General features: G+C 47.2%; 1 protein-coding gene across 5 annotated transcripts in view; it reads left to right on the top strand.

The window, feature by feature from the left end:
* GALNT18 (polypeptide N-acetylgalactosaminyltransferase 18) overlaps window positions 1-23,605 on the top strand; it is a 350,962-nt gene that overhangs the window by 218,324 nt on the left and 109,033 nt on the right. For all 5 annotated transcript variants that reach the window (XM_033862552.2, XM_033862550.2, XM_073808621.1 and 2 more), the window contains 2 exons: window positions 17,828-18,011; window positions 19,614-19,811. In XM_033862552.2, coding sequence (XP_033718443.2) covers window positions 17,828-18,011; window positions 19,614-19,811 — 382 coding nt within the window. The remainder of the gene's footprint in view (window positions 1-17,827; window positions 18,012-19,613; window positions 19,812-23,605) is intronic.

Raw genomic sequence — 23,605 nt, 5'->3', positions numbered from 1 at the left:
TATGGTCGTGCCATCCCAGGCTGAACAAACACCTCACTCCACTTCTCAGCCCGGGGCCTTTCCCTGAAACCCAGCCCCTTGCTGAGACCAGCCCACAGGCCTAACCTTTGCTGGGTTTTCCCCCCGAGATCCACAACCGTGTCTCTGGCTTCGCAAATGCCCGCAGCTTCCTCCTTCATACTGGACAGATGACATCACTGCCCCTCCGTGGTTAATATTACCCCTGCCTGGAGATCACAGCTGCCAGGTCCCCTCTTCCATCACTGTTTGCCCCTCACTGTGCTTGCTTTTTTCACATACACAAACTCACTGCCTGACATCATAGAATAAATCCGTGTATGTATCTATGTATTGCGGGTCTCCACTAATAGTCTGTGAGTCCTTGAGGGAAGGGAGCTGGGTTTCCTCTCTGAGCTAACCCACTATCTAGGCAGTAGCTGGCCCAGAGGATGCTCTGTGAATGAGTGAATACTCAGGCAACACGACGTCTACCCCTTGAGCCAGAGTTCACTGTGTCCATTTTGCCCCAAGAAAGGTTTGTGTTCTAGGGGACTGGATACTGGCCCTGGACTTGAGTCAGAAAGATGGGATTTGGGTCCAGCCTTCACCACTAGGCATGTGATGTTGGGCAAGTTGAATCTGCTTTCTCAGCGGTGAAGTGGGCATTGTGCTAGTTCCTTCCTCCCAGGTCCGGATGAGGACTTAGTGTGACAAGTCAGGTGAAGGGCTGAAGACAGTGCCTGGTGCATGTACACAACAGCCGGGAAATGTTGGCTCTAAAATATTTCCCGACACCGTGGTCGGGACGGGGTCGGGGGGGCAGGGAGTGTGGTCTGCTCAGCTTTCTCTGACCCCCAGGAAGCAGCAGGAGGGCTGCTGGGGAAAGGATGACACATTTCCCAGGCTTATTTCATTTACCCTTGAGGGGACTGAGCAGGCAAAGTTTCTGAGGAAGGTCAACAGTGACTTTGAGGAAAAGTCACTGCCAATCCAGGATGTGGCAAATCCTGGATTCTGACCTGCCTCCTGCCCCTGGGATTGAGTCTGGGTCTTGCCATTCATAAGCTATAATGACTTGAGGAAAGAATCTTCATGTTGCTAAGCCTCGGTTTCCTTCTGTGAACGATGACCACAGTGCTGTTGACTGTGGGGGACTGACTGGGACGATGTGTATGAAACACACCAGCAAGCCCAGGAGCCCACCATCTGTCAGCAACTGTGTGGAAACTTCAGAAAGTGGGTTCCAGACAAAGAGTGGTTTTTTTAACTCCTAGGTAGGCTTAACAGAAGCACCACTGTGTTTTTCTGGGTATTTTCCAGAAAAATCTGCAAACCTTAGTCCAAAGACTTCTGTTCCAGGTACTATGCAGCCACCCAACAACCCTCCGGGCTGTGCTGGACTCTCTGGGGGCAACAGGGAAGAGGAAGACCCCCATCTTGCAATATTTCAAACCCTCACCAGCAAAAAGATTACGACTTGCTGAAGGCTCAGATGACAGCCTTTTTTTTAGCAATAAAGTATTTTTTAGCAATACTTTATTTTTTAGCAATACTTTATTTAGCAATAAAGTATTTTAGCAATAAAGTATTTAGCAATAAAGTATTTTTTAGCAAAAGTATTGCTATAAAAAAATAAAGTATTTTTTATAGCAATAAAGCAATAAACATACACATTTTTTAGACATAATGCTATTGCACACTTAATGGACTACAGTAGAATGTAAACATAACTTGTATGTGCATGAGAAACCAAACAAATTCATGTGACTCGCTTTATTGCAATATGTGTTTTGTTGCAGTGGTCTGGAACCAAACCCATGATATCTCAGAGGTATGCATGTATTTGAACTGGACAAGTTACTTAACTTCTTTGTGCCTCAGTTTCCTCACCTATAAAATGAGTTACTAGTAATCCTTACCTAATAGAGTTCTTTTAAGGGTTCAATGATTTAATAAAAATAAACCCTTGCATATAGAAATTGCCCCAAAAGGGGTTGTCCAGTAAATGGATGACACGTTAGGATAGGAAGGGAGTTGGGGATTGAATATGGAGTGGCCAGATGGTCAGTGGCCTCCAAAGGGGGACAGCGGTGTCCTATGCCTGGGGAAGTCCCAGGGCAATTTGCTGCAGGCCTGGCTTTCCCAAATGATGCAGGGGTCTCTGCTCCCAGCCTAGCCCCCTTCCTTCTGAAGGGAGGAAGGGAACAAAAGGGTTCAAGCTATTGAGCAAATAATAGGACCACTTATTAAGTATTTATAACATGCCAGGCATTACCTCACAGAACCCTACAGCAACCAGAGAGGTAGATAACATTATTCCCATCTCAAAGATGAGGAAACTGAGGCTCAGAGAGGTTAAGTCACATGCCCAAAGTCACACAGCTGATAAACGGCCACGCTAGGGATTAAATTGAGGTCTGCCTCTCCTCTGAGCCCCTGCTCTTTCAATAAAGAAATAAAAACTTAAAGGCTAAGGGCAGAGCGCTTGGGTTCTGCCTTGTCACCCACCCCTTCACGGGGTCCTTCCCTTTGAGAATAGATTGCCTGAAGGTGTTCTGGAGCTGAGGAAAAGAGCATCAAACCGCCTGATCTGACAGGCACCGACAGTGGGCTGGGATGTAAATATGTGTGTGAAGCCCGCTGGGTCTCCTGAGTCGTGAATCAGCCAGGCTGAGGCTGCCGGTCACACAGCCTGAGCAGCAGTGATTTGCACAAGTACAGAGCTGACTTAATGCCTGGAGGAGCCTTTGCTCTTCTCCTGGAGGATGCTCAGGGCTGCACCAGCAGGACTCGGACCATAAAGCCTGATGTCAGTCCTCACTGGTTGCCTGGAGCACATCAGTGTTTCTAGCACCCTGTGTCTGTTTTCCAAGGAGAAAAAAATCCCCTCCTTTCCCCTAGGCTTTCCTTCCAGTTGGAGAGCTACAGGCAGGGGAGGGAAGGCTTTCTGAAAAAACCGAGCTGGGTCAGATGAGGCAGAAAGACTGTTCCAAGCAGCGGGAGTAGTTTGTGCAAAGGTACTGTGGCACCACTGAGCTTGGCGTGTTTGGGAACACGACTTGTGCACAGTCTGGCAGAGGAGGCTGAGAAGCAAGGGACCCTGTATGCCAACACAATGGCAGGGGTCGCAGAGTGGGGGGTGAGGATAGGAGAGCTGTTACTGTAAGCATTTACAGAAGCTTAGATTCCTAGGATCTCAGGATCATGGGCGTTAGCATCTGAGAATCACAGACTCTAGAGATACTGGACTCATAATCATAAAGTCTTGGGCTCTCCTTCATGAGATTTTGATCATGAATTTTCTGAGCTAGGCAACACTCTTAACCTCTCCAAGTCTTGCAGAGAATAAGTTAGAAGTGAGCACCAAAATTCTGGTTGGCCTGTGACTTAACTGCTAATGGCAACTGTCCTTCCCCAGTGCCGGCACGTAGGCCTGGCCTTCCTGGGATCACCTTTGCCTTATGGGACACCAAGAGAGCCTGTTCTTAGCTTAGATTTAACCTGTGGTTAAAGGCTGGAGTCCAGCATTTCCAAGGCTTTGAGTTCTTGGTCACGTCCTCCCTAGAAGCTCACAGAGAGCTTACCTACCTAGTACTCCTGAGCTGGAGCAGCTGGGCTGGAGCAGTGTCTACTCTGCCTGGACACCTGGCATTAATCACTCATCATGGCATTTTTTAATAAGTCTTGGGATTCCTGCTGAAAACCATCAGAGCAGCAGGAGTATTTTATGCCCTTCAAGCAATTTCACAGCATCTGGGCTGCTTCCCACCTTTACTTTACAGGGGTTTCCTCCTCACATGGCCCCAGGGAGTGCAAAGGCAAGCTGGCCCCTTTCCAAGGTCATTTAGTCCATGAAGACAACTGAGTTCTGTTAGTCTATTTTTCTCATTTTCATTTGCTGAATCACTCACAGTGGATAAATAGAGAGCGGGGTAGACTAGAGAGCCTGGCACTCTGGCCCTGGGGGAAGAAGAGCTGGGTTCTCTTCCTGGCTGTGCTGATTTGGACAAGTCTGGGTGTGTCAGGAGCAAAGAGGGCATGAGCATTCAGAAGTTGCTGCCTGGAGCTGAAGACGGATTCAGGCAACCTTATGTCCCCGGCGCCACATTGGATTCCCTGGGCATGATTGCACTGTGAATCCAAAGGTAGGTAGCAAGCACCCAGACTTAGGCCCTCCTCCCTCATTTATTGATCTTGCTTGCTCCAGGATTTGTATCCCAGAGAAATTGGATTTTGTGTGTAAATACTCTATTGGCCCTCCCATTAAAAGGAAGCTGCGTTTGTCAGTCTAATTCCTTCCCTTGGGTTCTAAGCCTACATAGTTGTAAAAAGAGGACATTTTCCTCCATAAATGAATCTGTGATCATAGGATGCTGTTGAAGCCTGGGACATGTAGCTCCTTTGGCAGGCTGTGGGGCAGAGGGACAAATAGCAAAGTCTTTAGAATCAGGCAGATCTGAGTTTGAATCCCTGCTCATTCCTTACCGTCTGTGTCATTTTGGGCGTGTCAGTTCAAGTCTGATCCTCGAGTTTTCTCCTTTGTCATTTGGAGATAGTAATATGTGGGATTAAGGACATGGACTCAAGCCAGGGTGCCTGGGTTTGCATCCCAGCCCTACCCCTTCTAGCTCTGGGAAACTGACCGAATTCTTCCACCTCTGTGCTGTGGTTTCCAAATCTATGGAGTGGGCATAATAATACTGCCTACCTTGAGTAGTATTATGGTTGTTGAGAGGATTGAATGAGTCATATATAAACCCGGTTTGGAACAGTACCTGGAACATGGTGAGCACCAAATAAATCCCCATTAGCTATAAATGTCATTGTTTGTAGGGTGGTAGTGAGATTTCAGTATGATGAGAATCTAGAATAATGTACGGTACTTCATGTGTGCTTAATATATAATTGCTGAATGAATGAATAAAGAATGGGATGGACAGATGTAAGGCACTGAGCACGGTACCCATTATATAATAAGTGAAGGGAAGCACCCACAGAACCACAGCCTTTCTGCCTTGGCTACTAAAGCCAGTGTGCTGGGACTGACCTGGGCTGTTGCCAGCTGGTCATGCGCGTCCTTTCCCAGCTCTGCACATCTCTTCCCAACTTGAAGTCAGTGGCATCAGGTTAGTAGCCTGAAATCAGCTATGGTAGGAGGGCATTTACACTGTAGACACTGGCAAATGTTACAAATCAGGTTTTTGTTTGTTGAGAGAGAGAGAGAGAGAGAATGTTAAACATTGATTAGCACCCAACACACATCCCTGACTGTCCAAGGGACCATTTCTACATCATCTGCCACAATCATCTTTAGAAACCAGTTCTGACCATTTTGTTGCAGGTTATAGGATCTTTGGGAAAATAAGTCATTTGGGAGCAGATAAGAAGGTGTTAGTGGATGTTGAGAGCCTGGCTTTGGAGAGCCCACTAAATGAAGTGTGCATATTTCATGTGGGTTTTGGTGGTCACTAACGGCTGGCTATGACACGAAAGAGTACTCCCAGAAACAAATGGCTGGGTCTGTTAGGTGATAATTCTGGAACTTGGAATGGCTGAATTAATGCTTGGAACTTCCCAGGAAGATTGTGTCTTCCCAGGAAGACACTCCGCCTGGACCCTGTAGCCGTACTGTATATGCCATCTGTGCAGCTCCTAGGGGGAGCCTTTCTCCAAGTCCTGAGTAAGGAGAACTGTTTAGGTTCATTCCAGATCTACTTCAGTATGAATTGACTTTGAAGAAATGCAGCTATTAAAAGGGGCTGGCCAGAAGTGCAACTGTTAAGTATATGGGACAGAAGAAGGAGCTGGTTGGAAGGCATTTATAAACTCCCCAGGGTTTGAAAGCTTGTCTGGAGTGATCTTAAAGAAAGAGCAATCCACAAAACAAGGCTGCCCCTGGGCTGGGGTCTCAGGCTGGTCTATACTTCTGGGGTCACAGCTGTCCAAACCCAGCTCACCATCATTCATCAGTAGGACAAACTGAGTCCACAGTCGCCCTCCAGATTCTTCAGGAGGGCGGTGGGTGTGGGCTGGCATCTCTGTTTTATTTTTTTGATCCCCAAGTGAGTGGATGATCAGCTAGTTTTGACAACCATTACATCCTAATGAATAATCTCTCTTTTAAAGTGTGTTGACACATCATTTGTGTTTCAGTGGCCCTAAGTGGCTTTAGAGGAAAGCCAGTTAATCTTCTGATCTGAGGAAGACCAGCTACTATTCATTCTTAGAGGAATAAACAGAAATGTGCTGTGCTTTTAATCTTCAAATTAGCACCATTGGCGACTAGCAATTATCAGCACTTCTCAGCGGGGGTGTTTACCCTCTCCTCCCAGGCAACTGGAGGAAGGGGGTAGCAACTTTAATGCAGGCTGGGCTTTGGGGGACAGCATTGAGCTAGAGGCAGAGCTGGAGGGCTGAAAATGGGGGCGTGGGGAGAGGGGACAAAAGGCAGTGCCTTGTGCAGAGAACAGCTGGGGACCTACAAGGGACAGTCCAAACCAAAGATGGCCACGTAGAGAAACCAAGTGCTAAGTGAAGGGCTTCCAATGGAGGGCAGCAAGATGGAGCCCATGGGTTTGGGAGAATGAAGAGAAAAACTATCTGGCCAGGTAGTGGGGGAGCCTTTCTCAGAGTCTCTATTATGGGCTGAAACTACACATAATTGTAGAGGAGACTCCTTTCCCACCTGTTACGAAGCCGATCTTCATTTATTTCAGTTGTTACCAAGCTTGGCTGCCCCTCAGAATCTCACAGGGAGTTTATACCTATTACAGAATCCTTTTATAGGGGCAACCCCTACTCAGCTCCAGCCAGTTGTTTTCAAGCAGGATTGCCTTGCAAGCCAAAGAAATATGTCTCTGAGTAGATGCAGCCCCAGAGCTGCCAGTCTGAAAACTCATACGTGCTCAGATTTCCAGAATGGGACCTCCATTAACTAAGAGCTCTGCAGGGTTTCTTGGCACTGCTGATGCTTTTAACTGGATAACTTTTGATCATGGCGGTCTGTGCTGTGCATTGTAGGATGTTTAGCAGCAGACATGCCCAGGAGCACCGTGCCAGTTGTGACAATCAAAACTGTCTCCAGATATTGCCAGATATCCCCTCAAGGGATGAGAATGTGGCAAAATCGCCCCAGTTGAGAACCACTGGGCTAGGAAAGTAACAGAATGTAGGTCTTCTAGCTTCTGACTTCGGCTCATGCCGCTCTGTCTTCCCACCAACTGCACCAAGCACTGCTTCTCAGGCCCAGGAGGCCCAGTCATTTACGAGCCCTCAGTGTCAGGGAGCACTGAGTCAGTGCCTGAGATTCTTTTTCAAAAATCTCCCCCTCGGGCTTCCCTGGTGGCACAGTGGTTGAGAGTCCACCTGCTGATGCAGGGGACACGGGTTCGTGCCCCGGTCCGGGAAGATCCCACATGCCGTGGAGCGGCTGGGCCCGTGGGCCATCGCCGCTGAGCCTGTGCGTCCGGAGCCTGTGCTCCACAACGGGAGAGGCCACAACAGTGAGAGGCCCGCGTACCGCAAAAAAACAAAAAAAACAAAAAAACAAAAAATAACTCCCCCTTTCTTGCCCCTGTTCCCCATTCTGTCTCCCTGCATCCTTTTCCTCCTCCTTCCCTCCCTCTCCCTTTGTTTCGCTCTCTCTCCCCCCATCTCTACCCAGTCCCCTTTCTGTGTGGGGTACATCACATGCCGTTTAAACATCCAGTAGTAGGAACGCTCCATAAGTCCTGTCCTGTTCACAGCTACAGGCACAGCAGCTAGATCAGTACCTGGTACAGAGTGCGTGCTCAATGTTTGTTGAACGAATGAATGAGTGGCCTCTCCCTTCATTCCTACTCCCCCCAAACCTAGAGCAGACATGGGAAATGATCATCCGATCACTGAGAGGTTGAGAGACTGGACCTGGTTCTCCGTGGCACGGCTGAGCAGGCTGTTTTACAAGGATGCCTGTGCAGTCACTTTCCAAAGAATGAAGCCCCATCAGCTGTCAGTTTCCTGATCCTTTTTTTTTTTTTCCTTTATGCAAGAGATAAAGAGGATCTCATTAGGTGTTTAAATCAGATGAACAGCCATTGTTACCAGACTTCTGCTCAGCCTGCATTATGTTTCTTTTAGGGTAACCCCACAGAGCGCATTGCTTTTTATGGGAGGGGTACAAGGGGCACATATAGGGAGGGAAGAAAGGGCTCTGTTTGACCAGGCTGGTGAATTTTGCATTTTTACTTGGCGTCTAAGTCTGAAGGGGGAGAATAGCAGTCTGCACTTGGCTGGCTCTGAGGGGAGGCACCACCTGGCGATGGTGGGGAGTGGCCTGTGACCTCCTAAGAGAAGAATGGTGTTTCATCAGCATGGCTTCCGGGAGCCCCGATTTACAGAGGTCGTTCAGATGTCAGCAGAGCAGGGATTTGTGGGCAGCAGGAGATGACTGGAGGAACAACACAAACAGGATGACACCTGGCCCCACGCAGGGTGCAAATTGTATTTCTCTGTCAACATTGGCTAGTTACAGCTCTGCCATTGATGCTAAATCTGACAAAGTCACAGAGGGCAGAACCCCTACCTCCACTTTCCCCAACGCATTAAAACAAACATGAAATACAGCCTTCCCCTTCTTTCCACAATTATACTCTTGTCCAGCTCTTACCAAGACACTTTATTAAAAGTTATAGATATTTCAAAAAACAGTTTAGTGTAGCTACCAAAGGGGGAAAAAAAGGTAAAAGGCAATGCAGCTTTTAGACTAGAGCTTGAAAATCAAAGCTTTAGCAGAAGTAGACAAGCAAAATTGCTGATAGAACCCTGTCGTTTGTCATTATATTGGTCTCTGAGCTTCCTGGCAGCCTTGGCAAAAAGGTAAATATGACAGGTTATGTGTTTGTGTTTAGGTATAAAGAAAACCACAAGTTCTTTATACGTTTTTCTTGAGCTAAATTCTGAGAGGTATTTATCATATATATACTATGCAATAGGAAATATCTTACACAATGTTTTTCCAGCAAATGGAGAAGTCCTTTTGATATAGTTCTTTCTTGCTTTGGCAACTGGCAAAAGTTAAAGGAAAACATGAAAATCTAATTAAGTAAATGGACTTTGCAAAGACTGAGCCAGTGTTATCCAGGGTATTTCAGGCCTTAAAAAATTTTTTTTAATAGCAGTTGTTTGGTTAAGTCTAAGTGAATCCCTCTCTTCTAACCAGTAGCTAATATTTGGGATGCAGCTGGCTAAGAACAGAATTTTTTTTCCTGGCTGATCCACCAGAAAACTTTATTCTAGTTCACTATTAACAGAACTCAGAGGTACAAGGGGGCAGGCAGCTCCTACGAGAAGCAAAGCCTTTTCATCTCTCGCTACCACCTTCTAAGCTGGCTCTTCTGCGTCTGATTTCACTTCCTGCGCGTCAGGAGTTCACAATCTTATTTTAACCCCAGCACCGTTCCAGGACAATAGATCCTGTTTGGCTAGACTTTGTGTATAGCAAACCACCCCAGAAATTCATGGCTTAAAACAACACCCATTCCCTGGCTCACTGGCTGCCTCTGCAATAAGGGCAGCTTGTCTCTGTTCTACGATGCCAGCTAGGATATCATTCATATGTTTGCAACCTACTGGTGGTTGAAGGAGCCAAGATGGCCTCACATGCGTAGGGCCTCAGTGGGTGGCCTAAAGGACTGGGGACTCCCTGGACCACTCATCCTCTAGGAGGCTGGCTCCAGCTTCCTTAGTTAGGGTAGCAAGAGAGTGAAAGCAGAAGCTGCAAGAACTTCTAAAGCCTAGGCCTGGAATTTGCACAGGGTCCCGCTAGCTGCATCCTGTCGTCCCAGGGTCAGCTGAGATTCAGTGTGCAAAGCGGCCACCCAGGATGTGAACTCATTGAGGTGGGATTCGTGGGAGATCACTTGGTGGCAATGACCCACAGCCCTGTCCCATCAACACCTCAGTAACAGTGGTCCCCATGGGCAGTGATTCTCACCTGGGGGATGGGGAAGGAGACCAGGGAACAGGTCTGTCCTCCCCGGGGGCAGGGGGGGGGGGTCATTTGGTACTAGCCCAGTTCTCATTCCAAGTTCTGTGCACTCACCACTTAACGGCCACCATCAAAAGCCCAAATATCAGGCTTTATGAGCTCTACTTAAAATTTCAGAAAGGATATATGGAGAGTGGACCTTTGAAGTGATGAAACAGTAAGCATTTCCTCCTGGCAGCCACACTCGAAGACCTTGTAAGCGTGGGGTACGCTGAGCTACACCACTGTACTGCCAACTTCCTGCCATTTGTGAGACAGCGGCATCCCCAGGCCTCCCCAGTCAGGGGCGCCAACAGGAGAGCATGAAGTCGTTTTCTTATTGGCTAGAGTGAGATGCACTGCGTGTTGGTGGTGACCCAAAAGTCAGCTGAATTTTCTCCAAGCTGGATGAGAATGCCTGACAGCCCCCACTGAACCTAGCTTCAGACAAGGGTCACACTATTTAAAAGGGTGAATTGAATGACAGCAAAAGGCATGTGCACACCACTTCTGCAGAAGCTGAAAGCTGAAGGGCTCTATAACAAAGACACTGGATAACAGAATCAGGGGAAAAACATTTTTACTTTAGAGAAACATTGTAAATCTTTAAAAAGATTGGATTTAAGGGGAGTAAATGAAAGATCCTGTTTTGGCTCAGAGCACAGGAGTACATGCATGCACACACACAAGCATCCTTGAAGAGATGGGCTGGAGGAGGCCTGACTTAGCAGCACCGTGTGAAAAGAACCTGTTAAGTGTGTGTGTCTAGTAAGGTCAATTTGTGTCAAAAGTAGGCAGAGTTAATGTGACCTTAAGCTATTAAGATATTGATGGGTGTATGGATGCTAGATTAAGGGAGGTGATTAGTTCCCTCTATTCTATATAGCTCAGTTTACTCCAAAAAAAAAAAACCAGGCCAATTTCTAGCTTCATAATTTAAAAGTGTTAGAGAAAAACTAACATATTTAGGGAGAAGTGCAACACGATAAAAGAACTTGAACTCACGAGATAAGGAGGAAATACAAGGAGGAACTGAAGACATTTGACCTAGAGAAATTCTCAGCAAGGTCTTAAGGATGGTCTTCAGCTCTAAAGCGTTGCCAAGTGGAGAAGGGACTTGATCTGCCTTCTATGGCCCCCAAATAAGTCTTGGACCAATGAGTGGAAGGTTGAGGGACTGTGGCACTTGGAGGGTAAAAGAAAAACGAACATCTAATAGCTGGAATAGATGGCACAGAGTTCTCCGTCATCGCAGGGGCTGGATGATCCCTCGTCGGGATACACAGAGGGCATTCAAACCTTAGATGGGTAATTGGTTCAAAATGAACTTTCAAATCCTGTCTAACTCTGAGGTCTTGGGATTTACAGGAACTTGCCCAAGGTCACAGAGCGAGGTAGTAGCTGTCCAGCACAGAAGTTTCCTTCCTCCCTGTCAGCATGTTTCCCTCGGATTCACAGTCTCCTCATCTCCTTGATGATTAACTCAAGCAGTGGTGCACAAAGCAGCCTAGGGACCACAGCTTACACACCCATCCAGACTTATTTGTTTGGCCAGCATCACGTGGTAAAAGGCTTGAAATCAATATCTGTAGGAAGGCGCACCAACTCCGGCTCCACGCTCCATTGCCTTCCCTGGGCGTGAGGCCACTGCACACATTTGTGTCTCCTGGCCCCTGTGGCCTCGCTTCTTGCACACTTTGGACCTACGGGCAGGGCAGAGCAGGAAGAGGTGGTCCTGGACCAGAGCCTATGAAGAGGGCCTTGTCAGCCAGAGATGGATCCCCCAATTTCTAGGGACAGTCAGCTCCCCCATCTCTTACAACTCCCAGCATGGTAGAAACTACGAAAAGGAGAGAAAGTGCTATGCACTTTTCACACATGTCAGTCCCATTTCATCCTCATAACAACCATGTCAGTTTCCTAGGGCTGCAAAGCACAAAGTACCACAGACTGAGTGACTTAGCATAAATTTATTGCCTCACAGTCCTGGAGGCTAGAAGTCCAAAATCAAGGTGCTCCCACTAAAGGTGGTAGGGAGGGATCTGCTCCAGGCCCCTCCCAGCTACTGGTACCCTCAGATGTGGCTTGGCTGCGAGATGGCCATCTTCTCTTTGTGTCTCTCCACACTGTCTTCCTTCTGTGTATGTCTGTCTCTGTGTCCACATCTCCCCCTTTTATAAGAACACCAATCGTATTAGATTAGGACCTAATGACCTATCTTAACTTGGTTAAATCTGTAAAGATTCTATTTCCAAATAAGGTTGTATTCTGAGGTCTGGGGGTTATTAGACTTCAGCATATCCTTTGTGGGGAAACAATTCAATCCATAACAGTCCACCCTCTGATCCCCCCCTTTTCGTGTCCTTCCCACGTGCAAAATACATTCACTGCATCTGAACATCCCCATGGACATCAAGAACTAGTAACAGCTCACAATGATAATACATGGAAAGCAGAATTAAAATGCAGTGTTTGTGGTGGTTTTTTTTTTTGGTATAAATTTATTTATTTTTGGCTGCATTGGGTCTTCGTTGCTGCACATGGGCTTTCTCTAGTTGCGGCGATCGGAAGCTACTCTTCGTTGTGGTGTGCAGGGTTCTCATTACGGTGGCTTCTCTTGTTGCAGAGCACGGGCTCTAGGAACATGGGCTTCAGTAGTTGTGGCATGCAGGCTCTGTAGTTGTGGCTCGCGTGCTCTAGAGCGCAGACTCAGGTGTTGTGGCGCACGGGCATAGTTGCTCTGCGGCATGTGGGATCTTCCCGGACCAGGGCTCGAACCCATGTCCCCTGTGTTGGCAGGCAGATTCTTAACCACTGCACCACCAGGGAAGTCCAAAATGCAGTGTTGTTGACTCCGAAAGCTGTCCTCTTTCTACTACACTGTGCTCCTGCCATGAGGTGCACCTACCATGTGCCAGGACCTGTGCCAGCTGCCTCATGCCCTTTTCTCACTCCTAGTGGGCTGCCTGTCTGGTAAGGCCCCAGACTGGGCACCAGGGGACACGCAGGGCTCAGCCCAGGTGGGTCTGTCCCAGGGCCTGGGAGTGGGCACGCTGGGAAGATGGGGGGAGGGGCGATTGGAAATTAAGTCCTGGGGAGGTGCTGTGGTTGGAGGTGGGTGAATGTGGCCCACTCAGGCCATCATCTGGGGAGAAGGGGGGCACACAGGGTGTTGCCTGAGCTGCTAAGGAAAACACAATGAATGTGGCTGCTCAGGCCCTGTTCGGCTGCTCAGGCCCCATATGCAGTTATGAAGAGGCAGGGGAATCAGATGCTTAGCCAGGTCCAGAGACAGCCAGCAACAAACCAATGCCAGCCACTTTCATAGACACAGCTCTTGGTCATCCACTTCCTGGAAAGGTGATGTCCAGGCGAGGAGTGGGTCCTGGGCTATGGTCTTTGCAGATGGAGCTTTCTCAGGGGATTAGAGGAGGACTGGTGGAGAGCACTGAGGAAGAAGGAAGTCCCTCAATAGATGAGAAGAAAGGGGCTTTTGAGCTCATTAGACCTGGCTTGAACTGAACTCCCACTCACAAGCTGCATGGCATTGGACACATTGATCAACCCTTCTGAGCTGCGTTTTCCCAGGGGCTTGTTGTGAAGATTAAATGCCCATTCTAACTGTGTGTGAGGCACGTGACCCTCTTCGTGTTGCTGGACTCAGTAAATACTGTTTTTGCCTCTATTTTTTTGTTTTTTTACATCTAGAAAGTTCTCAGCTATGATTTTGTTTTTTGGGTTTTTTTGAATTTTATTTTATTTATTTTTTTATACAGCAGGTCCTTATTAGTCATCAATTTTATACACATCAGTGTATACATGTCAATCCCAATCGCCCAATTCATCACACCACCATCCCCACCCACTGCCGCTTTCCCCCCTTGGTGTCCATACATTTGTTCTCTACATCTGTGTCTCAATTTCTGCCCTGCAAACTGGTTCATCTGTACCATTTTTCTAGGTTCCACATATATGTGTTAATATACGATATTTGTTTTTCTCTTTCTGACTTACTTCACTCTGTATGACAGTCTCTAGATCCATCCACGTCTCAACGAATGACCCACTTTCGTTTCTTTTTTATGGCTGAGTAATATTCCATTATATGTATGTACCACATCTTCTTTATCAATGGACATTTAGGTTGCTTCCATGACCTGGCTATTGTAAATAGTGCTGCAATGAACATTGGGGTGCATGTGTCTTTTTGAATTACGGTTTTCTCTGGGTATATGCCCAGTAGTGGGATTGCTGGATCATATGGTAATTCTATTTTTAGTTTTTTAAGGAACCTCCGTACTGTTCTCCGTAGTGGCTGTATCAACTTACATTCCCACCAACAGTGCAAGAGGGTTCCCTTTGCTCCACACCCTCTCCAGCATTTGTTGTTTGTAGATTTTCTGATGATGCCCATTCTAACTGGTGTGAGGTGATACCTCATTGTAGTTTTGATTTGCATTTCTCTAATAATTAGTGATGTTGAGCAGCTTTTCATGTGCCTCTTGGCCATCTGTATGTCTTCTTTGGAGAAATGTCTATTTAGGTCTTCTGCCCATTTTTGGATTGGGTTGTTTGCTTTTTTAATATTGAACTGCATGAGCTGTTTATATATTTTGGAGATTAATCCTTTGTCCATTGATTCGTTTGCAAATATTTTCTCCCATTCTGAGGGTTGTCTTTTCATCTTGTGTATGGTCTCCTTTGCTGTGCAAAAGCTTTCAGGTTTCATTAGGTCCCATTTGTTTATTTTTGTTTTTATTTCCATTACTCTAGGAGGTGGATCAAAAAAGATCTTGCTGTGATTTATGGCAAACAGTGTCCTTCCAATGTTTTCCTCTAAGAGTTTTATAGTGTCCGGTCTTACATTTAGGTCTCTAATCCATTTTGAGTTTATTTTTGTGTATGGTGTTAGGGAGTGTTCTAATTTCATTCCTTTACATGTAGCTGTCCAGTTTTCCCAGCACCACTTATTGAAGAGACTGTCTTTTTCCATTGTATATCCTTGCCTCCTTTGTCATAGATTAGTTGACCATAGGTGCTTGGGTTTACCTCTGGGCTTTCTATCTTGTTCCATTGATCTATCTTTCTGTTTTTGTGCCAGTACCATATTGTCTTGATTACTGTAGCTTTGTAGTATACTCTGAAGTCAGGGAGTCTGATTCCTCCAGCTCTGTTTTTTCCCCTCACGACTGCTGTGGCTATTCGGGGTCTTCTGTGTCTCCACAGAAATTTTAAGATTTTTTGTTCTAGTTCCGTAAAAAATGCCATTGGTAATTTGATAGGGATTGCATGGAATCTGTAGATTGCTTTGGGTAGTATAGTCATTTTCACAATATTGATTCTTCCAATCCAAGAACATGGTATATCTCTCCATCTGTTGGTATCACCTTTAATTTCTTTCATCAGTGTCTTATAGTTTTCTGCATACAGGTCTTTTGTCTCCCTAGGTAGGTTTATTCCTAGGTATGTTATTCTTTTTGTTGCAATGGTAAATGGGAGTGTTTCCTTAATTTCTCTTTCAGATTTTTCATTATTAGTGTACAGGAATGCAAGAGATTTCTGTGCATTAACTTTGTATCAGCTTTCTTCTGATTTCCATTTGCATGGAATATCTTTTTCCATCCCCTCGCTTTCAGTCTGTATGTGTCCCTAGGTCTGAAGTGGGTCTCTTGTAGACAGCATATATATGGGTCTTGTTTTTGTATCCATTCAGCAAGCCTGTGTCTTTTGGTTGGAGCATTTAATCCATTCACGTTTAAGGTAATTATTGCTATGTATGTTCCTATGACCATTTTCTTAATTGTTTTTCGGTTTGTTTTTGTAGGTCCTTTTATTCTCTTGTGTTTCCCACTTAGAGAAGTTCCTTTAGCATTTGTTGTAGAGCTGGTTTGGTGGTGCTAAATTCTCTTAGCTTTTGCTTGTCTGTAAAGCTTTTGATTTCTCCATCGAATCTGAATGAGATCCTTGCCAGGTAGAGTAATCTTGGCTGTAGTTTCTTCCGTTTCATCACTTTAAGTATATCATGCCACTCCCTTCTGGCTTGTAGAGTTTCTGCTGAGAAATCAGCTGTTAACCTTATGGGAGTTCCCTTGTATGTTATTTGTTGTCTTTCCCTTGCTGCTTTCAATAATTTTTCTCTGTCTTTAATTTTTGCCAATTTGATTACTATGTGTCTCGGCATGTTTCTCCTTGGGTTTATCCTGTATGGGACTCACTGCACTTCCTGGACTTGGGTGGCTCTTTCCTTTCCCATGTTAGGGAAGTTTTCGACTATAATCTTTTCAAATATTTTCTCAGGTGCTCTCTCTCTCTCTTCTCCTTCTGGGACCCCTATAATGTGAATGTTGTTGCGTTTAATGTTGTCCCAGAGGTCTCTTAGGCTGTCTTCATTTCTTTTCATTCTTTTTCCTGTATTCTGTTCTGTAGCAGTGAATTCCACCATTCTGTCTTCCAGGTCACTTATCCGTTCTTCTGCCTCAGTTATTCTGCTATTGATTCCTTCTAGTGTAGTTTTCATTTCAGTTATTGTATTCTTCGTCTCTGTTTGTTTGTTCCTTAATTCTTCTAGGTCTTTGTTAAACATTTCTTGCATCTTCTCAATCTTTGCCTCCATTCTTTTTCCAAGGTCCTGGATCATCTTCACTATCATTATTCTGAATTCTTTTTCTGGAAGGTTGCCTATCTCCACTTCATTTAGTTGTTTTTCTGGGTTTTTATCTTGTTCCTTCATCTGGTACATAGCCCTCTGTCTTTTCATCTTGTCTATCTTTCTGTGAATGTGGTTCTTGTTCCACAGGCTGCAGGACTGTAGTTCTTCTTGCTTCTGCTGTCTGCCCTCTGGTGGATGAGGCTATCTAAGAGGCGTGTGCAAGCTTCCTGATGGGAGGGACTGGTGGTGGGTAGAGCTGACTGTTGCTCTGGTGGGCAGAGCTCAGTAAAACTTTAATCCGCTTGTCTGCTGATGGTGGGGCTTAGTTTCCTCCCTGTTGGTTGTTTAGCCTGAGGCAACCCAACACTGGAGCCTACGGGCTCTTTGGTGGGGCTCATGGCAGACTCTGGGAGGGCTCACGCCACGGAGTACTTCCCAGAACTTCTGCTGCCAGTGTCCTTGTGTGCACGGTGAGCCACAGCCACCCCCTGCCTCTGCAGGAGACGCTCCAACACTAGCAAGTAGGTCTGGTTCAGTCTCCCCTGGGGTCACTGCTCCTTCCCCTGGGTCCTAATGCTCACACTAGTTTGTGTGTGCCCTCCAAGAGTGGAATCTCTGTTTCCTCCAGTCCTGTTGAAGTCCTGCATCAAATCCCACTAGGCTTCAAAGTCTGATTCTCTAGGAATTCCTCCTCCCATTGCCCCACCCCCAGGTTGGGAAGCCTGACGTGGGGCTCAGAACCTTCACTCCAGTGGGTGGACTTCTGTGGTATAAGTGTTCTCCAGTCTGTGAGTCACCCACCCAGCAGTTATGGGATTCGATTTTACTGTGATTGCGCCCCTCCTACCGTCTCAGTGTGGCTTCTCCTTTGTCTTTGGGGTATCTTTTTTGGTGAGTTCCAGTGTCTTCCTGTCGATGATTGTCCAGCAGCTAGTTGTGATTCTGGTGTTCTCACAAGAGGGAGTGAGAGCACGTCCTTCTACTCCGCCATCTTGGTTCAGGTCCTTTGCCTCTATTTTTCCCTTCAAAGCTGAGCTCGGAAATGCCAAGGAAGACCTGGGGCAGGGACTGGCTCCTCTTGCCTGTCTCTGGGGGTCAGCTCACCCTGAGAGTGTGAATGTGTTGATTGCCCCAGCCCTCAGTGTGCTAACGGTGCATTTTCTCCCTCACAGAGGAGCTGAAGGAGAAGCTGTCAGAGTATGTGGACAAGGTGAACGGCCAGAAGCCAGGCTTCATCAAGGTCGTGCGGCACAGCAAGCAGGAAGGCCTTATCCGCTCCAGGGTCAGTGGTTGGAGGGCCGCCACTGCCCCCGTAGTGGCACTCTTTGATGCCCATGTGGAGTTCAACGTGGGCTGGTAAGTGCCCATCGGGAGCTGAGGAGGATGAGTCCCAATGTGTTCCAGGGGCTGTGGCTCAAATGGGTGCAAAGCCTGCTGAGATCGCAGTCACGATGGGGGAGAGGAGAGATCTGGGTGTACGGGTGACCAGGCCACAGGGCTGGCCCTTCAAGGTAGGGGAGGGTCAGGGATCAACAGGTCAACACACAGTGTCTCAAGTGTTGGTGGCATCAGGTGTGACTCACGCTGGTGTGGTCCTCTAGGAGACGTGATGGGAGAGAGGGATAAATGCTAAGGACAAAGCGAGAGTTCCAGCCCAGCTAAGGACCAGGATGCGACCTCCGGGAAATGGAGAGCTGGACCAGACACAAGGCAGAAGCCCAATCCCAAAGACAGGAACAGGACCGAGGGGGCAAAGGGAGCCAGGGTGACTTGACGTTGTCACAGGTGCCCTGGGATCCCCCAGATGCCAGGCCAGAGGTAGCACAGAACCTCAGATTCTTTCTACTGGTAAAACTAGGTCTAGAAAATCTTTCCTTCTCTGTCCAGGGCTGCTCAGTGGCTTCAGCCAGGCAGGTACAGGGTACCTGACACCAGCATCCCTGCAGGCTGGAGGGCCTTCTATGGCCCACTGTGTGTGGCTTTGCAGAGAGCCTGGGCTTAGGGGGTCCCAGGTGCTGGGGATGGCCGAGGGTACCACCGTAACCACTATGCATGATGGTCCTGGGGTCTGCTGTCCCCCACCCTAGACTCCAGGTGCCACCCTCTGCCTCCCTGGAGTGGGGTGAGGTGGGCCCTTTAGCAGGAAGGGGCAGCGAGCATGCACACAGCAGGACTGGGTGGAGGCATACTTTTCCATAGCAGGCCCGAATTAAGGCTGTAATGCAGCCATTTTTTATAGGTGAAGTCACTGCTTGCCATTTGTGACTATTTAAAAAGCATTTTCACTGGATTTATGGCCAGAAGAGGAGAGGGACACTTGCTATTTCAAGCTGATTTGGATAAACAGTTGTGCAACAAATGCATTTTTAATGAGAAGCTTATCATTCCTGTCTGCAAACATTTTACTCGCCTCGTGCCCCCAGGGGTTCCGGGCTGCGTGGAAGCCCGACCCCCCCACCTCTCCTTGGGCAGTGGGGACGCGTGGGGTGCGGGTGGCATGTCTGGAAGGACCGAAGCAGCGTCACACAACCGGTGGAAGTAGGTTTGTTCTCACCTCCGTGTCTCTGCCGTCCTCACCTGCCTTTTCCTCCTGGTTGATGCGCTGCATTTTAGCAAAATCAAAGCCCAAGTTGAAAGCTTCCCGTGGAACCTCAGATCTGTTCCTTTCTTCTTTCTTAAGTCTTGATTTCTTTTTTTTCTAATGGAAAAAAGGAAATCAAGCAGACACCGGGATCTGAGGCACTAAGAATCTGTCAGCTCAGCCTGGGACATGCTGAAGGAGGGGTCAGGCCTCTTGCTAGCCCGGAAGCATGGGGGTGGGAGATGGAATAGGGACTCTTTCCCAGGAGGCAGAGCAGCTCTGCCCTGGAGGAGACGGCCAGGAGTTCCTTCCTTCTTCTGTGGGGGAAGGAGCTTTAGAAGGTGCCAGTTTCCCCTCTCTCCCTCTCCCCTGCCCAGGGCTGAACCCGTGCTCACCCGCATTAAGGAGAACCGGAAACGGATCATCTCGCCATCCTTTGACAACATCAAATACGACAACTTTGAGATAGAAGAGTACCCGCTGGCCGCTCAGGGCTTTGACTGGGAGCTGTGGTGCCGCTACCTAAACCCCCCTAAGGCCTGGTGGAAACTGGAGAACTCCACGGCCCCAATCAGGTAAAGAATTCTTACCTGGGGGTCTCTCTGTCTTGTCTTCCAGGCAAGGGCTCCCCTCCCAGCCTGACCCTTGTTTCCCAAACTCCAGCTGCATCGGCAAGTGACCTTCAGTCACAGCTTACAGCCTTTGACGATCCCTTTTAAAAGAGCTGTGGCACCCAGAATCCATTCAGAGCCTCAGGGTTACTCATTTCAGCACATCGCTCTGGGACACTTGCTGGGCGCCAACTGCTGTGCTGGGGATACAGAGTGATCAAGACTCCATTCCTGCCCCCAAAAGCCTGGAGTATAGTGAAAGCAGAGAAAACAATTGGAATAAAATAAGTGGGATCACAAATTATTCCCCATGCTGGTGGAAAGTGCATGAAAATTGGGGAGAATCCTTTTCGGAGCCTGTAGCATTCGCATTTGTTTTTTCTTAAGGGCAAGTAGGAGATTGCAAGGTTGGGTCAGGGACACTCCTATTCAAAGGAGCAGAGTGAGTTCATGGACACAGAGGAAGTTCAAAGGGACTGGAAGGAAGGAGGACAGTGAGGGGGGAGCCCCAGGCAATGAGGCCGGAGGGGTGGAGAGGTCTACGTGGCCTCTATTTTATGGGTCAGGACTCCTGAAACAGCCATCCCTGCCAGCCTTTATTTCTATCTGGCTAATCACAGATCAGGTGCCTTCATGCTCCCTTCTGATGCCACACAGATGGCATCAGAAGGTGGCCTAGGGGAGAGTTCCTGGAATGAAAGAAGAGATTAGAAACTGTTGTTGCTTTGTGTTACGTGAGGGAGAAAGATTACGAAAAATTTAATTGAAAGTGAGAGATTACTATCTGAGATGGCATTTTTCCTTGCCAGAAGGAAAAAACTGTATTCATGTTTAAAACAGGATAGAAGGGCTTCCCTGGTGGCGCAGTGGTTGAGAATCTGCCTGCTAATGCAGGGGACATGGGTTCGAGCCCTGGTCTGGGAGGATCCCACATGCCGCAGAGCAACTGGGCCTGTGAGTCACAACTACTGAGCCCGCGCGTCTGGAGCCTGTGCTCCGCAACAAGAGAGGCTGCGATGGTGAGAGGCCCACGCACCGCGATGAAGAGTGGCCTCTGCTTGCCACAACTAGAGAAAGCCGTCACACAGAAATGAAGACCCAACACAGCAAAAATAAAAAAAATAAATTAATAAACTCCTATCCCCAACATCTTCTTTAAAAACAAAAAAACAGGATGGAAGAGAACCCCACCTAGCTGTCCTGCGGTTGTCTCTGTCACCTGTCTGTTAGGCCTCTGCCACACTTACGTGGTTAAATATTTGCTGGGAGGTCGCTGTGTACAAGGGCCTTTTACACACATTGTCTCATCTGCTCTTCATCATAACCCGATGATAGCTCACTCATTGTGTCATTCCAGTTTTACAAGTTGAGGAAAGAAAGACTGACAAAGGGGAATGACCCTGCCAAAGGCTCCAGCCAGTGCAGCCAGGATCCAAACCCAGAGCAGCTAGATTCCGTACCTAGTGTCATCCTCCTAGGCACCCACTGTTGAGCTCGGAACTGTTGTGGCTGAATTCTACCCCCAGGTCTGTTGACTGCTATTGGAGGGAAATATGCCATAACACAATGAGCGGTCTTGCAGTAGACTGCACTGGTATTAGCTGCTTCTGTTCCGGGCATCACTAAATGTATCAGCCTAGACTTAGTCAGTAGACCCACATTCTAGGTCCTTGGCAGAGAATATCATCTCAGCCTCAAATATTCCATGACCTAATTTTTATCAAAAATCCTAACTGAGAGAAATTATATTAATGGAAGATTTTGAAAGAACATTCTTGGTTTATACCTGGATGAAGACAGCCCACAGAAAGCTGTGGGTTATACAAGTGTATCTTGCCCACCTTGGAGCTGCGCTTTAGTGCTTTACCCCCACATGATGTAAGCTGTAAAAGGAGCCCAGAGATATCTTCTGTTACGTTCTAAAGGGATGGCTTTAAGATTGTTGTCTGCTACATTCCAAAGTGACCCCTTTAAGAAGACTGACATGAGAAATTTCTTTCAAACTGAAAGGACTGCTATTCCTGAGGAATTAGTATGACATTTCTACATGGGAACTATAAATCTTACTTCTAAGACCATATGTGTTCATTTTCACCTTGGCCACCAGGAAGCTCAGGGTCAACTTTGTGGGTCCACTTTAAGAATCATGAAAGAAGACACATGCATTCTAACCAGCCTCTAATTTTTGGTGGAATTTTAGTCTTTTCAGACATTTATCTATTTTTTTCAATGTATTTTACATTCTCTTGCAAGCTATTTCTAACCCTTTTGGGAATCAGAAGATATAAATCAGAAACACTTTCAGGCTGAGTAGGTCCACTTAATACCCTAGGCAGTTAATAAATAATGAAGACTGAGGGGACCTGTGCTCTTCTCAGAGTACTGTTTTAGATTCTGTTCTTTCCCTGACTGGGTCTGGCCGTTTAGGGAAGGCCCCCTACTCTGTATCCCAGAATGCCCTGCCCTGCTCAACATTTGAGATATGGGGATATATGTTTATGTATAACTGATTCACTTTGTTATAAAGCAGAAACTAACACACCACTGTAAAGCAATTATACTCCAATAAAGATGTTAAACAAAACAAAACACATTTCAGTAACATCAAGGAAAAGGCGGAGAGTCCACTCTGCAGCGCTGATGTTTTAAAACCACCATGCATTTAGAGGGGGGATTGTCTGGGCTTCTTCAATGTGCAAGTGCATCTTTTAAAATGATCTTTTGAGTACCAGTTATGTCCCAGAGGTTTTCAAGTGCTTTACATTATTTAATTTAACCCTTGTGAGGTTATAGTTGACTCTGTTTCATAGATCTGGAATCAGAGGCTCAGAGAGTCTAGGGAACTTCTTTCAGAGATGCACAGGCAGAATGGGGAACCTTTCCCCTAGCACTCACCTCTAAAGCCAGGTCACACGTCCCCCCCACCAGAGTAGGAACTCAGCCTAAAGGAACAGTGGCTTGAGGTGGATTGACTGTCCTGGATGCCTGCGGTCTGTGGAAACTGAGCCCATTCAGAATAAAAGGCTGTAATTTGAAAGCAGGAGGGGCAGGGACCCCAAGGCACCAGTCTCTGCCCAAGCAGCCTCCTGCATCAGCATTCTCCAAAGAAATGGCCTGCAAAATGGCTGTTTCTCCACCTTGATGAGATTACAATTTCAAAGATGGGTCCATTTGCATTTGAGTGACAGTTTTCTCATCACTAAGGATTCTTCATTTCTCCTTTTCTTTCCCTCCAATTCCTCAGCCACCAGCTGATAAAATGCTACGCAGGGGCTAGAAGCGGTAGCAGCGTGCAGTGGAACAATTCAAAGTAATTTGTGTAAGATGATGCTTTCAGCAGAGAAGCGGCCCACATGTGCTCGTGCTGATTCACCTAATGTTAATCTCTCCTCGTGACGTTCTGCATCGGATGTCTGTACACAGCCATGAGTCCCGCGCTTACACTTGCTAAGGAAAGGCCTTCCAGCTTCTGGACCCACAAGCTGTTGACGTGTTGCTCCAGCCTAAGATCCCTGCTGAATTCCAATCCAGACCAGCTAGCTAGGCCCTGCCGGTTAGATATCTCCCCCTAGTGACTCACAGTCACTTTAAGATCAGTTTTCCCAGCATGGACTCCCTCTTCCTTCTGAAACCAGCTTCTTCTCTATCCCCCCTATTGATGGGTGGTCCCCACTCCACCATCACCCAAGCAGAACACCAGCTGGCATCCAGATTCCTCCCCTTCTCTCATCTTCATCGTTCATATGTTTCAAAGTTCT

Source organism: Tursiops truncatus, chromosome 8 (genome assembly GCF_011762595.2).
Source record: "Tursiops truncatus isolate mTurTru1 chromosome 8, mTurTru1.mat.Y, whole genome shotgun sequence".
Taxonomy (NCBI): Eukaryota; Metazoa; Chordata; class Mammalia; order Artiodactyla; family Delphinidae; genus Tursiops; species Tursiops truncatus.
This window is presented reverse-complemented; position numbering and strand designations above follow the sequence as displayed.